This window comes from Caretta caretta, chromosome 2, assembly GCF_965140235.1.
Source record: "Caretta caretta isolate rCarCar2 chromosome 2, rCarCar1.hap1, whole genome shotgun sequence".
Classification (NCBI taxonomy): Eukaryota; Metazoa; Chordata; order Testudines; family Cheloniidae; genus Caretta; species Caretta caretta.
Window position 1 is genome coordinate 195,681,533 of NC_134207.1, and position 15,039 is coordinate 195,696,571.

Here is a 15,039-nt window from a genome sequence, read left to right on the forward strand (position 1 = left end):
GGCAGGCACTCAGTGTCAATGTGGTACTGTTCTTCAGGAGGTGTTAGACTGAGGGCAGGTCTGTACTCCCGCTTAAGTTGACCTAACTTACGTCGCTCAGGGGTGTGAAAAAGACATCCCCTGAGTGACGCAGGCTACAGTGACCTAAGCACTGTCTTCCTCTTGCATAGGTGGTGTAATTATGCCTGTGGGAGAGTGCTCTCCCATCAGCATAAGGCGTCTTTACCAGACTACGCCGATGTAGCACTTCTAATATAGACCTGCTCTCAGACTTTAAGGCCAGAAGGGACCATCATGATCATCTGTTCTAATCTCCTGCACATTGCAGGGCACAGAACCTCACCCACACACTCCTGTAATAGACCAATAATTCAGCTAGAGGTTAGGGAAGTCCTCAAATCATGGGTTAAACATTTCAAGTTACAGAGAATTCACCATTTACACTAGTTTAAACCTGCAAGTGACCTGTGCCCCATGCTGCAGAGGAAGGCGAAACCCCCCCAGGGTCTCTGCCAATCTGACCCAGGGGGAAATTCCTTCCCAACCCCAAATGTGGCGATCAGATAGACCCAGAGCATGTGGGCAAGACCTGCCAGCCAGACACCTAGGAAAGAATTCTCTGTAGTAACTCAGAGCCCTCCCCATCTAGTGTCCCATCACCAATGGCTGGTGATGGGACATTTGCTGCTCACAGTCACAGGTTGGTTACATGCCATTATAGGCAGTCTCTGCTCTTTTGCTGAAAGGTAAAGTAAGTTTAGATAACATACACTCTAACTCAAAAAGATACAAAATCCTTAGATACTTGAAAAAATGGTGATTTATGGAGGAAACTGCACATACCGTTGCTGGACAGTTCCTCAGTATCACTTGAGGTAGCAGCAGAAAAATTATTAGTATCCTGCCTTCCTGAGTTTTAGTTAGTGTTTCTGAACCTGTAATACATAACTGAGTACAACTCAAGCTACAGTCATTAACCACATTTTTATCACTTTCCTTTTCATTATATTTGAGTCTTATCTGATTTTGTTCGGGAATAAGAACATTGTGGTGGGCCAGAAAGTTGAGAATGCAGTGAAATTGAGAATAAGAGAAGAAAAGAAATGCATGAGAAATTGCAATGGATACTTTAATGCTGGTAGTTTTTTGGTGTGATGAAATGGAACCCCTCCGATGTGACTTGATCATACATGTAAACCAGGGATGGGCAAACTTTTTGGCCCAAGGGCCACATCTGGGTGGGGAAATTGCATGCAGGGCCATGAATGTAGGGCTGGGGTTGGGGTGTGGGAGGGGGTGCAGGGTGTATTCGGGGGCTCAGGACAGGGGGTTGGGGGGCAGGAGGGGGTGCAGGGTGAGACATGGGGTTGGGGGCTCAGGGCAGGAGGTTGGGCTGTGCAAGGGGGTGCAGGAGGGATTTGGGGTGCGGGATCCAGCCCAGCACCGCTTACCTGGAGTGGCTCCAGGGTGCCAGCGGCACGCACCGGGGCTAAGGCAGGCTCCCTGCCTGCCCTGGCCCCACGCCGCTCCGGCACCACGTCCCTGTGGCCCCTGGGGGAGGCGGGGGCAGAGGGCTCCAAGCACTGCCTTCGCCTGTGGATACCTCCCCCGAAGCTCCCATTGGCCACGGTTCCCCATTCCTTGTCAATGGGACCTGCAGGGCGTGGTGCCTGCAGGCAAGGGCAGCACATGGAGCCCTTGGTGCCCCTCTCAGGGGCCGCAGGGATGTGGTGCCCACCACTTCTGGGAGCGGTGCAGGGCCCGCGGTGCCATGGGGCTGGCAATCCCGGGGGCCGGATCCAAAGCCCTGATGGGCTGGATCCAGCCCGCGGGCTGTAGTTTGCCCACCCTCATGTAAACGAAGTATGAGAGTACGATATTAAGCAACCCCTCTGATCTGCTACTGAGATTACAATAGACATAATGAGTAATAAAGCCATCTCATAATAACATAGTTGCTTTATGTGCTTGGTTTCCAGAAAACTTTTCAAAAACAAGTAAATATTAATTTTTTATTCTGTCTGCATGAGTGCAGGACAAGGTTACATAGTGTTTGGAATTACAACAAAAAATACTAAGTCTTTCATTCCCTAGTCAAAATAATCTCATATACTCTCCCCACACCCCATTTTAAATGTACTAGTATTCAATTTGGTCTTGTGGTTTGAAAAGGTTTCTTTTTCCAACCTGAATGATTACAGATATTATATCTTCCTCAAAAGAAGATTGCAAAGAGCTTACTTAAAATGGGAACTCTAAGCACTGTTATAAAGGATTGACACTGTAGATTTGACTCTAGTTTCTGTAAATACCTGTGTATCTTTTGCTAATATGGTGCTATGTAACTTATTACATTAGTGTGTTTAGGAAATAATAAGAGAGATCTTTGAAGCCAGTATATTTTGGAGACTTCCTTTTAGTCCCGTGGTGGAAGCACTCCAAAGCTATGCTCTGGCACAACTCTTATCATTTTTATAGTGATAGCTTCTGGCCATACACTTAAGGTCTGTTTTTGCTCCCATTGAAATCCGTGGCACATCTTCCATTTCAATGGGAGCAGATTGGACTTAAAGTCCAGAAATGACACAGCTACATGTTGTTTTTCTTGGGGATTCAGTCAGTTCCCATTATTTTTGTCTCTCAGTATCTCAAATGCTGAAGCTGCACTTATGTTCTTCTTCCTTGCCCCTCTCCACTGTGATTCGGTGATCTGCTTTTATCTACCAACTTCTAGATTTTGCAGATCCATCGCTTTCTGGAGCAATTTGATTATTCCAAGTGACTCAGTGTCGTGCTTTTCGTTTGAACCTAGTGTTAAAAGTCAGTGGTATAAGCTAGCTTTTTTTTTTTTTTTTAAATTGCTGTTATTAATTTATTTAATCATTCAGAAATAATTTGAAACTCTCTGTTGCTGGAATCTGAATCTCTCATGAACAAAAAACATTGCAGATCTATAATATATTACCAGTTAGTGATGTAATTTGATGGAACACAAGCTTAATTGTCCACCTATGTATACTATTATTCTTGCAGTAGTCTAAATGAATGACTCCTAAAGGTTTTGTGAATGTGTCATGTTAGAAAATTAAACATTTTAAAGATTGACTGACTGATATTAGCTGTTAGTATTTTGTGTTCATTTAGTTGAAAGGAAAAATTTCCTGGTTTAAAGAAAAGGAAAAAAAGAAAAGAAAAAGAATACCCTTTGAGATGATCCATCTCATCAAAATAAGCGTGACAGGCTTGAATACCCTTGATATATTCATACTCACACATTAAAGTGCTGTACATTTTTCATAGTTATGTTCCTCTGTAACTGCATTTGTGTGAACCCTGTGGAAGAAAATGGAATTAATTAACCACCTGGCTTCATCTCCTGTATGAAAAGAAACCATTCTAGACGTCGTCAGGGTTGTTGGAATGTATGTTGTTATTATAACCCCTAAAATAATAACATGAAGGATTTGCTTACCGTTTTTCAACAAGAGCAATTTTAATATGTCCTGTCAGATTTAGGGCAAGCCTTAATGCTGCAAGATACTGAGAGCTTGTGTGAGATGCTAAGGGCTCATCAGTATCCACTAGCTTTTATGGGAGATGAATGCATTTAGCATCTTGCAGGTGCTTCTCAGTACCTTGAAGGATCGAATCCTCAAGGCTTGTCTAAACTTGAAGGTTAATTTGGATTAAGGCAGGGTGTGAATTTAAAGTGCAATAGCTAACTGTGACCGTGAACTAAGATAAATCAGAACAAGGCACTCTTATTTTGGAGTAAGTGTCTTCACATGGAGTTACTTTAGAATAACTCCATGAGTAGTCAAGCCCTAGGTCACAAATATGGAATTTAGAAGTATGGTAAAATATGAAACTTTGAATCTTTGCATTAAACAGAAGAAAAACTGCAAACTACAGTGCAGAGATTGTTAACTTGATTCTTATTCACACTAAGGCCACTTTATACCACTCTCATAATGTAAACACCCACTTTAAGGCCCCTTCACACTGCTAGAGTGGTGTAATGTGGACTAGTGTATGTTTATTTCTACTTTTATGGCCCCTTTGTGCTGCGTACAGTGGTTCTCAAAGTTTTGTATTGGTGATCCCTTTCACATAGCATGCCTATGAGCACGACCTCCCCCCCACTTATAAATTAAAAACACTTTAACACCATTATAAATGCTGGAGGCAAAGCAGGGTTTGGGGTGGAGGCTGACCACTCGTGACCCCCCATATAATAATCTTGTGACCCCCTGAGAGGTCCTGACCCCCAGTTTGAGAATCCCTGCTTTAGTATAAATGAGAAGCAGGTTTTTGTGTGCACATTTGTGTGAAGATACTGATAAAAAGATACCATAACAATATCTTAAATGTCAACCACATTACTCTTTGCCTCTTTATCTACTGTACCATTCAGTGCGTGTCATTTGACTTTAGCTATTTTGTTTCTGCACAGCATTCACAATTTGTTGTTTGTATTAGGAAATATAGTTAGTGTTGTGACCTTTGTCAAATATTGATGTCATTATGCGCCATGTCAAGCTTTTTTTAAATTGCTTGTTTACTTTTTTGATGTCTTTTTCATTTACTCAGTGTCATTACTCCATGAACAAGGCAGCTTCTTTCCTGGGGATTGGCACGCAGAATGTTTACTTCATCACAACAGATGAAAGGTAAGGAAACGGAGCCATTGCCATAGTCTGATCCTTTTAAAATGCAGTAGTGCTGTAAGTAAGTAACCTATTTGAACATAACTGAAAAAGTTTTAAATCTGTGTCCCTTAGAGGTAAGATGATACCTGAGGAACTGGAGAAACAAGTCCAGCGGGCCAGGAAAGAGGTGAGAGGTGGGGAGAGAGCGAGTATGCAGGCTGCGCGCTTGTGCATTTGAATGAAGGAAAGGGGAATAAGAGTGAGCGAAAGTTACAATAGGGCAGTTCATATACACATATTCTTATGCGTGCAACCTGCTTGCCACAAATTGTTCAGTAAGTCAGGAATTCCGGGGGATTTGCTGTACAAGGCCATTAACGTTTCCCAAGGCCTTTGCTCGTGTTAATCATGAGATCAAGTAATGCTGCTCTGAAGGACTCTAGTACATCTTTTCTGCTCACAATATTCCGTTTGCCCTCAAGCCTTCGTAAATTGACATGATGAATGCATTGCTTTAAACTGTTGCTGCTTTCTTGATTTATAATGTAACAATCTTAACTGTAGCAAAAGCTATAAGAGAAGAATCAGCAAATATTAGGAAGTATGTGCAATAAAGGCCTGTTGTCTTAGCATGTAGTATCACATTCCACCCCGCTCACTGCAGTGACAGGGATCAGAGACTCCATCCAGTGTTTATGTTCCTCCAGGGATCCTGACATCCAGGAAGATGGGTGGGGGTAGCATTTGCAGGGATAGGGTAATGCACTGTGGGATGTATTTTGCTGCTCCTTTGAGCAGCAGCAAAGTGTGTGCCGACAGTTTGCCAGTTAGTGCTTGTTACTGACAGTAGCTTATGAACTCGCTAGCTTGGGGGCTACAGCATGACTCCTAAGATGCAGATCATCTCTCCTTGGGTTGGCCAGCTGGGCCTTCCTCTGTGCACCCAACTTGTGCATCAAAGCAGTAAGGGCTGGGATTGAGCCCTTAGTTCTCAATCTGGGAATCGCATACAGACAGCTGGTGTGTCATCTAGGATGTTAATGTGCTGGACCACACACAATGGGGCTGACACTTACACCTACTTTGCAATGAAGTCAGAAGTGACAGTCCCAACCTGCCTTGCACCATCCTGCCTTGCACACTGAGTAAATGAAAAAGACACTGAGCTTTCAATAAGGGCTGACTTACAGGTATATCCTTAACCAAAAACTGACAGTTATTTCCCCACTGTGTACCATAGTTAGTTGACTGACTACTGATTTATTGTGGGCTTAATTGTATAGCAAAACAAATTCCTCCTCCTTCCCCCCCTCCCCTCTCCCAGACAGCTGAAGGAGAAGAGCTAAACTTCACTCATTTTGAGCAGGTAGGAGAAAGCAGAAGTGAAAATAAAACTGGGCAACTAAAAAGTAATACATTAGCTGGGCTAATAGGGAAAAATTCCTTGCTCAGGTAAGAAAAGGACTTTCCTTTCTTGGCCTGTGAATGAACTGTTGATAGATATTTTTTTTTTTGGGATGATTTTAAAGAAAAGCACCTAAAATAAGAGTGGGCTAAATCCATTTGTTTTGCACTGATTTTTATAGAAAAGAAAACCTTTTCCTTATTAAAAATGTTCTGGTTACAGATTTTCTTTCTTTGATGAATGTTTATTATTGTTTCATTTGCCTTGAAATGGGAATGACAAGCACTTTGAAAGGTTCTCTCATTTCAGTTTAGGTTCTGTAAGTACCTCTCTCCTTGATTAAATGCCATTTTATACTTTTTCCACAGCAATATGTCTCAGTGAATTGCAGTAAATATTCTTATCACACCAGAGGACTATTTTTTCCTATTCTGCAGTGGTGGAACTGCATGAGTGTTCTATAAAGCATAACAAAGAGACAAAGTGGGTGAGGTAATATCTTCTGTTGGACCAGCTTCTGTTGGTGAGAGAGACAAGCTTCCATAGAGTCCAGACATGAAGAAGAGCATTGTGTAAGCTTGAAAACTTGTCTCTCACCAACAGCAGTTGGTTCAAAAAAAGATATGATCTTACCCACCTTGTCTATCTAATATCCTGGGACTAACACTGCATAAGGCATAATAGACAAAAACCCTAGGCCTCTTTACTAACAAGATACAACTAGACCTGGAACTTAAAGCAAAAAGGAAAAAAACTCAGAAAAGAGGATTTGCTTAAATATAGCGGCAAGCAGAATAAAAACATGCTTCCCTTACTTACTAAAAATGTTATGGTCGTTATCAAGAATTCATAGAGGACCCAATCCTGTTGGCCTAATTCAGGCAAACCCCTTGTTGGCTTCAGTGGGAGTTTTGGCTTTGCCTGTTTGTTTACTGTGGGAGCAGACCAGCAGGGATTCTTTAATTATTTTTTGTTAAATGTAATCAGTACATAGAGTTATTGCCATGGCGGAAGTGTTGCTTCACTGGGTACTTTAGTTTCAGGCTCTTTTGTTGTGTTTCAGATTAGTTGACTTGTTTTAGACTGTGAGAGGAATGAACAAAAGTTCAGAGGGACATTACAGATTGAGATTTTTGTGAACATATGGGCCTGAGTCTCATTTACACTAAGGCCACTTTACACTGCTCTGGAAGTGTAAGTAAAATTGACTCCCCCTGCAAGGCCCTTTGACATGGTTAGGTGTAAGGTTGTTTTAGTGTAATTGTGAATGAAGCCTATATGTCTTCAATAGATGTTTAAAATTGATCTGGATTTCATTCGAAATAAAACATCACATTGCCAGATTGTCAACTGCTATAAATTGAAATGAATGGAGCTGCGCTGATTTACATCAGCTGAGGATCTGGCCCTAAAAATAAATCGGAGAGAGGTCCCTCTTGTTAGCCTAAAATTAAACGTGTAGTTGATGAAATCCCAAATTCAACAGTTTAATACCAGTTTGGGCATGACCTTGAGTGGTGCAGAGGACTAACAGCTCCCATTGACCTGAGAATTCCATCGCTCAGTGCTGCTTGGGATGAATTTAGCTTCCTAAGTAATTGCAAACCTGGTTGCATGTGCAAGTCTCACTGACATCAGTAAGAGCTACAAGCTTGTATCGGAAGGGCAGAATTCCATCTACTATTGTAATCACCCTGCTAGGATTAACTAAAAAGGAAAACTTTTGCCGCTGAGGCCAAAAGGGAAAGAGAATTGCCAGAGACCTCAAAGCTGCCAAAGGTTTCACTACTCAATCTATCTAATCTGTCTGAGAGAGAGATGGAAGAAGATCTCACTATATGTTTAACCACTGCCTATAATCCTTACTATTTTTAGAAGAGTAGGACAGACACAGTGACTTGCTATGGGCCACTGACATTCGGGTTAGTGATAATTGTTCCAGCTTTAGAATATGCTGGCACCTGCTAAGGCAGAAAATGTTACCAAGCTCAGTCTTCCTCTGCACTAAGCAGGGTGAAGAATACAAACACTGCAAGGTAATGCAGGTGGGATCCCCTGAGAGATGAGGAGTCACTTCCTTGCCTGATAGTTGAGCTAATGGTGCCATCAATATTCGGCAGAACTGCAGCAAACACAGTAGTGAGAGGGGAAAGGATTGTGAAATGACAATTAGAGTAAAAAAAAGAGAGATGTCAACTATCGAACATGCTTTCATCTTTACAGGGCTCAGAACTGTCAAAATATAGTCTGCATCTAGTGGCTTCCAGCCCATAACAATATGTCATCCAGGAATGCTGGTTTTTGAAAGTCAGCACTTTAAAATACAGTACCTCATATGTTAGCCTTTTACTGCTGAGAAACTAAAATGTAGACACTGTTATACCTGCCCTATTTTTCTAGACCTCGTTATATTTTAGCTCAGCATGCATATTAGAGGATGTGAACGGTGCAAATGACATTTCTTTGTTTTGGATCATTTCACAGGGGGCAGCACCATTTCTTGTCTGTGCCACAGCTGGTACAACTGTGTTGGGAGCATTTGATCCTCTGGATAAAATAGCTGATATCTGTGAAAAACATGGCCTTTGGCTGCATGTGGATGTAAGTTAGTTTATATACCATGTAGTTTGTTAGTATTGCTTCAGCATTGTTGATGCTTTCTTCGGCAGCTGTGATATTTCCATGCACTCAGAAATTAGACAGGTTCCATTTGCCATTCTTTGCACGTGCAGCAGAAATGCAGCCACTTTCTCTGTTAAGTTCTGCCTGCTGAAAACCAGCAAAGAAGTGGGTTTTGAAACCTGGTCAAAGTCTTTTTGCAGATTGCCAGATTGTACTTTAAGAATGCTTCTAAACCGCCTCCCACTCCTTCCTCCCACCCAAAAGACACAACAAAACCCGATGCAGTTTTGAAGAGGAGAATTGTATAGAAATATTCCTTCAAATTCTTTCAACTTCTTAATATGGGCTGGATATAGCATAATTACTGTTAGTTGGGTCAAAGTCAAATGTTCCCAGTGAGACTAGCAAGACTTGTAGTCAACGAGTTTATAGTTGTCTAAATGAGAGCAAAATCTGCATTGATCGCAATAACTGATGGCTGTCGCACATTCGTGGATTTGGCTTTCCTGTTGACCCACTTAAACTTTCCTGGGCTGCTCAGAATAAAATGTTCTCTAACCCTTTTTTTCATTGTATGATAAGGTTTTAATCTTATACAAGTGAAAGTTTGGAAAGTTGAATTTATCATCTCTGTCTGGAGTAACCATTGAGTTACTGGTATGAACACGAAGAGTTAATTTTTTAAAATGATTTAATCTAAAATTAAATCTTGTAGCCCAGATTCTGCTTATTAATTACACTAGTATAAATCCAGAATAACTTGACTGAAGTCTATGGAATTACTCAGGATTTATACCAATGTAGTCAGAGGAAAATCTGGACCTGGGTCTATATGGAAGATTTAATTTTGTTTGTTTTGATTTTGAACACTTTAAGATTTTTGCAATGGCAATGACCTGAGTTTTAAATACAAACTTTTTTTATATTTAACCTGATCATGCTTCTAATTGAGTCAGTGAGTTTTGCCATTGATTTGATGGATTGGCCCTATTCATTTTAATAGAAGTGCTGGAGAAATAGCATGGTTAGGGCATTGCTTTATTAAATCTAATATTTTTCATCTGATAATTGTCCTAGGCCTGTGGTTCCTAAATTGCAGTCTGAGGAGGACTTGCTAGTGGCCTGCAGAGAGCTGGCTTTTCTTGTTTCCAGCTGATAAATCATATTAAGAAGCTAAAAATAATAATTTAATATTAGGAAAATTTTACTTTTCCGTGTGTGCAATTGCTGTAGTTGCCTCGGGGATCTTACTTGAATCCCAGAGGAAGGGGAGGTGTCCTGCACGATTATGAATGGGAGGCTATTTGGTGAGCACGGCAACTTTGCTATTAAGATGTGGCCCACATTATGAAAAAGTTTGACAATTCTTACTGTAGGCTGACAGTGGGGCTTTGGTTTATTTACGCTTTTAGTGGTAGGTATTTGTGTGTGCATGTAGAGGGGTTGTAACCCTATATTTTTAATTTGTATAGCCATATATATCTATTCAAGCTCAGAATTGTGGAGTGGTTACTCTTGTAACTGCAGAAAAGAAGTCAAGTGATATTTGTAATATGATCAGTGATGAATATAAGAAAGAGAAAACAAGTAAACACAGGAACTTGTAATTCAGAAATAATCTTTAGGAGTCATGGTGATCAGAGGCCATTCTGAAAAGAAACAGCAACCCCATGTACACTAAAAATAGCGTTTGAACGCTAAAAGCCTAGTTCTGTGCTGATTTATGCATTGTGCAGTCCAGTGGTTATCAAGAGAACACCTAATATGGCCCTGTTTATAGTTTTGAAAAAACTAAAGAACAATTAAAATCAAATGATTTTGAGTAGATGTAAGTGCTCTATACAGCAGGGCCATAGTCTGATGTCAGTTACACTGGTGTGAATCAGTCACGCCATTGGCTTCAATCCCAAGAGCTATTCACCATGCTGTCTAAAATTGAAGCATATTATGTGATGTGTGCCCCACAATCTCCCTTTCCATGCATAGCTGCATGGAAACTCTTCATTAATGTCTGAGACTTATAGATTCATTGCAGCTATTAGGTAGTTGGGGTCCAATCCTGCTCATGTTGAATCCATGTTAAAAATTCCATTGATTTCAGTAAAACAACGAGGAGTCCGGTGGCACCTTAAAGACTAACAAATTTATTTGGGCATAAGCTTTTGTGGGTAAAAACCCCACTTCTTCAGATGCATGGAGTGAAAATTAGAACTGGACTCCTTGTTGTTTTTGTGGATATAGACTAACACTGCTACCCCTCTGATAATGGATTTCAGTGATGCAACATCAGACCCTAGGTGCTGCTGTCACATGCTTGCAGACGTTGTATTCCATAGTAAAAGTCAGTGGTCCCAAATTCTGGGCTTGACTCTGCAACTTACATAGAGTAGCCTTTACTTGAGAGAGTATTGTCACTGAGGTCAATGGCACTACTCATGTAAGTGCTACAGAGAGCAAGTGAACAAGATTTGCAGATTTGGGCTCTCTTAGACACCAGTGCAACCAACTTGATTTCAACATGGTTACATTGATGTCACTGAGTATACAATTACGCACCATGAGCAAGGATCACACACATTTAAAACAGAGTATTGCTTTCGAATAAGATGGATTATTGAGGCTTTATAAAATAATGCAGTGGGAATACTTATAGAGCATTAGAATATACAAATAACATTGTCTTGGTTATGTAAATATCTCAACAGGCATCTTGGGGTGGCTCAGCTTTGATGTCAAGGAAGCATCGCAAGCTTCTGCATGGCATTCACAGGTAAATAGTTTAATGGCTTATGGGAACACCTAGGAAGGGCGTTAATTGGGAAGGGGCACTGCTTAAGAATCTCTTTGGGGTTTGTATGTCCAAAGTATTGTTTTAATTGAAGAGACCACAGAATTTATAGGTGGGGGCAGGGGGGAAGATTCAGAAATCTGTTATAGACATTTGTACTATATATGGGCATTTTTTACTATTTACAGTTGTGATTATAGGGTAATCATTTGTTTTTTACCTCTTTCCTCAATTCCCCAGGGCTGATTCTGTTGCCTGGAATCCCCATAAAATGTTGATGGCAGGAATCCAGTGCTGTGCTCTTCTGGTGAAAGACAACTCTGTAAGTCCTCCTGTTATCTTTTAAATGCAACTTTAAAGTTGGGGTGTGTCATTGCTGTATTATGGAAGTGGAGATAATTAGAAAGCAATTGCAAGTTATTTTTACTACACTCTCTGATGCAAAGTAGAGACTTGTAAAAAATGTATACAATGTCACAAAGGACAAATAATGATATGGGACCAAATTCACCCATGACACTAAACTCAACAGAGTTATACCAGGGTTGAATTTTCACGTGGTGTTCCTGTAACTTATTTGCTTTAGATCATGAAGTAAGCTGCTCAGTCACTAAGATGCAGGATGAAGTGGTCTCCAGCATTTGGAGACTGATCTTGCTCCCATCAAAGTCCATGGCAAAACTCTCATCCATTTGGATGGGAGCAGTATTTAGTCTTTAGGTGGCATTCATTAAACAGTTAGGGCTAAATATTTCCTTCCTTTGCACTAAATTTTAGGTCGACTTGCAACCACTGCTCCTTTGCCTCTCCCCATTGTTCACTGCATTGTGCTGGTGTGTTTCTTTCATCCCTTCCATATCTTCCATATGATTTGGTGACTTCTCTGTCTGCCTGTCCCGGTGATGTGCTATGCTGCATAAAAATCAACTGGACTTAGTTGGTGCTGTCACAGATTGACAGGAGGTGCTGTGTTCAGCAGAGTTACTTCAGCACGTTGCACTAGTGCATCAGCAGGATAGGTAGATGGAAAAGAGATGGCTCACCGGTATTTCTGGGGAGGTATAGGTGGGCAATACTTCTCCTGTTTCTGCTTGCATACACTGATAGAGTGAAATAAGTTTCATTTTTCCCGTCATGAATTAATCACTCTCTTCTCCTGAGTAACCTTCCCAGGAATTAGCATTTACAGTAACTCCTCACTTAACGTTGTAGTTATGGTCCTGAAAAATGCGACTTTAAGTGAAACGATGTTAAGCTAATCCAGTTTCCCCATAAGAATGAATGTAAATGCGGGGGGTTAGGTTCCAGGGAGAGAGAGAGAGAGAATTTTTGCCATACAGTACAGTACTATAGTTGGGAGGTGCCCCTGCCTTACCCCACACAGGCATAGCCCACTGGCACTGGAGACAATGAGGCAGGCAAGGAGGCTGAAGGTGCTGTAGGCTAGGAGAAGCACGTTGCACAACAGCAGCGGCAGCTTCCCCTACTCTGCAAGCACCAGGGGCCGGGGACATAACTCTTGGCCCGCCCACTCCACCTCTTCCCCCAAGCCCCCACCCTTAACCCACCTCTTCTCCCCTCCCCCTTTACTCTCCATGCGGCGTCCTCGCTCCTCCCCCCTCCCTCCCCTGACTCCTGCCCACGGGCAATCAGCTGGCTTGCGGTGTTCTGGAGGGAGGGGGGAGGAGCGAGGGCTCAGTGCGCAGGCTCCCCCTCCCTCCCCTGCTTCCAGAACGCTGCAAGCCAGCTGATTGCAGCAGGCAGGGGATGGAGGGAGAGGCGTGCTGCATCCTTGCTCCTCCCACCTCCCTCCTGCCCACAGCAATCAGCTGGCATGCAATGTTTAGGGGACAGGAGGGTGGGGGGAGGAGTGAGGACTCTGCACAGCCTCTCCCCTTCCTTCCCCTGCCTCCTGCCCATGGCAATCAGCTGGTTTGTGGCATTTGGGAGGCAGGGGAGAGAGGGGAAACTTGTGCGCTCGCTCCTCCCCGCTCCCTCCAGAACGCCACAAGCCAGCTGATTGCCACGGGCAGGAGGCGGGGGTAGGTGGGGGAAGGCGCTGATTCGCAGGGTCTGCCGGCGGGTGGGTGCCGCTGTAGGGAGGGTGGCGTAGGGGAGCTGATGTGGGGCTGCCAGCTGTGGACTAAGCAGGCAGCCAAACAACGTTATAGCGAAGCATTGCACAACTTTAAATGGAGCATGTTCTGTAATTTAGCAGGGATGTAAGATCGAAACAACATTAAGCGAGAGGACGTAAAGCGGGGAGTTACTGTACTCCAAGTAGATAGGACTACTTTTTAAACACCTGCTGTGTCTGTAGTCTGACGGATTCAATTATGAAGCTGTTCAGTTTTGGTGATAGCAATTTCTTCTTCGAGTGATTGCTCATGTATTCCACAATAGGTGTACGTGCTTGCCACATGCACCAGTGCCAGAAGTTTTCCCCCTAGCAGTACCCATGGGAGGGGGGCGCCCCGCGCGGCCCCTGGAGTGGCGCCTGCCTGGCACGGTATAAGGGGAGCTGCATGCTCCCCCCACCCTCAGTTCCTTCTTGCCGCCAGTGAAGGTGCGTCGGAACTGCTGTGCTCCTGCTTTGCTGTAGCTCGTCCCCAGAACTGTTCGTTCGTTCAGTGTTAGTACCTGTAGTTAGCTGTTTGTTTAGTTTAGTCAGTCAGTGAGCCCAGGCCGGGGCATGGTCCGCGCCCTGGGGTTTAAGTCGTGCAGCTCTTGTAGGTATTCAATGCCAAGAAGTGACCTGCCCGCAGACTGTTTGCGCTGCTTGGGAGAAACCCATATCAGCGAAAGGTGCCAGGTGGCCCGGGACAAGATTTGCAAGTTGTTTAAGCCTCGGACCTAAAGAGAAAGGGTCGAGGGAACGTTCCCGACCGATCACTGCCCAGCAATTGCTCGGGGCAGAGTCCAGGTGGATCGCCCACAAGGCCAACTAGACTGTCTGGCTGGGTTCTGTCCGTCCGGGACTTGTGGCACTGCTCGTCCTCAAGGAGCGATTATCGGCTGGGACTGCAGCGGGCTTCACCATCAGTCCTCATCTTGGAGAGGGTACTGCAGTTGATCACGGCACAGTTGTTGATGCCGTCAACTCGGACTCCTGCTCCAAGTCTCCACCAAGACATCGCAGCCCTGGGCATCGATCGCCGTTTTTTCGCTGTTGCGGGTCTGCCCCTCAAGGCCGTTCACAGAGCAGCTGTTACCGCCAGTACTGGTCCTCCACGTCGAGATCGTGGTCCCGTGGTCGTCGTAGATCCCGGCACTGCCGCTCCTCCCAGTCCAGAGACAGCAGCAGATGGCCTCAATGTTCTATATGAACAGGCAAGGCGGGACCCGATCCTCTGCCCTCTGCTGCGAAGCCCTCAGGCTGTGGGACTTCTGTATAGCCCACGACATCCATTGGAAGGCCTTCTACCTACCGGGCACCCGGAATGAATTGGCGGATCACTTGAGCAGGGACTTTTCCTCGCAACACGAGTGATCCCTCCACTTGGAAGTGGCCCACTGGCTCTTCCAAAGGTGGGGAACTCCCCAGGTGGACCTGTTCACAACTCGGCAGAGCTGGC

General features: G+C 43.6%; 1 protein-coding gene and 1 long non-coding RNA gene across 5 annotated transcripts in view; one reads left to right on the forward strand and one right to left on the reverse strand.

Moving 5' to 3' along the window:
• Window positions 1-15,039, forward strand: part of GADL1 (glutamate decarboxylase like 1) — a 244,640-nt gene that overhangs the window by 32,079 nt on the left and 197,522 nt on the right. For all 4 annotated transcript variants that reach the window (XM_048838655.2, XM_075125722.1, XM_048838656.2 and 1 more), the window contains exons 7-11: window positions 4,591-4,670; window positions 4,782-4,836; window positions 8,539-8,655; window positions 11,382-11,446; window positions 11,705-11,786. In XM_048838655.2, the coding sequence (XP_048694612.1) occupies window positions 4,591-4,670; window positions 4,782-4,836; window positions 8,539-8,655; window positions 11,382-11,446; window positions 11,705-11,786 (399 nt within the window). The remainder of the gene's footprint in view (window positions 1-4,590; window positions 4,671-4,781; window positions 4,837-8,538; window positions 8,656-11,381; window positions 11,447-11,704; window positions 11,787-15,039) is intronic.
• LOC125631641 (uncharacterized) overlaps window positions 1-15,039 on the reverse strand; it is a 38,224-nt gene that overhangs the window by 3,088 nt on the left and 20,097 nt on the right. Inside the window, exon 2 of the long non-coding RNA XR_007355000.2 lies at window positions 3,273-3,333. This is a non-coding gene — a long non-coding RNA (uncharacterized LOC125631641). The remainder of the gene's footprint in view (window positions 1-3,272; window positions 3,334-15,039) is intronic.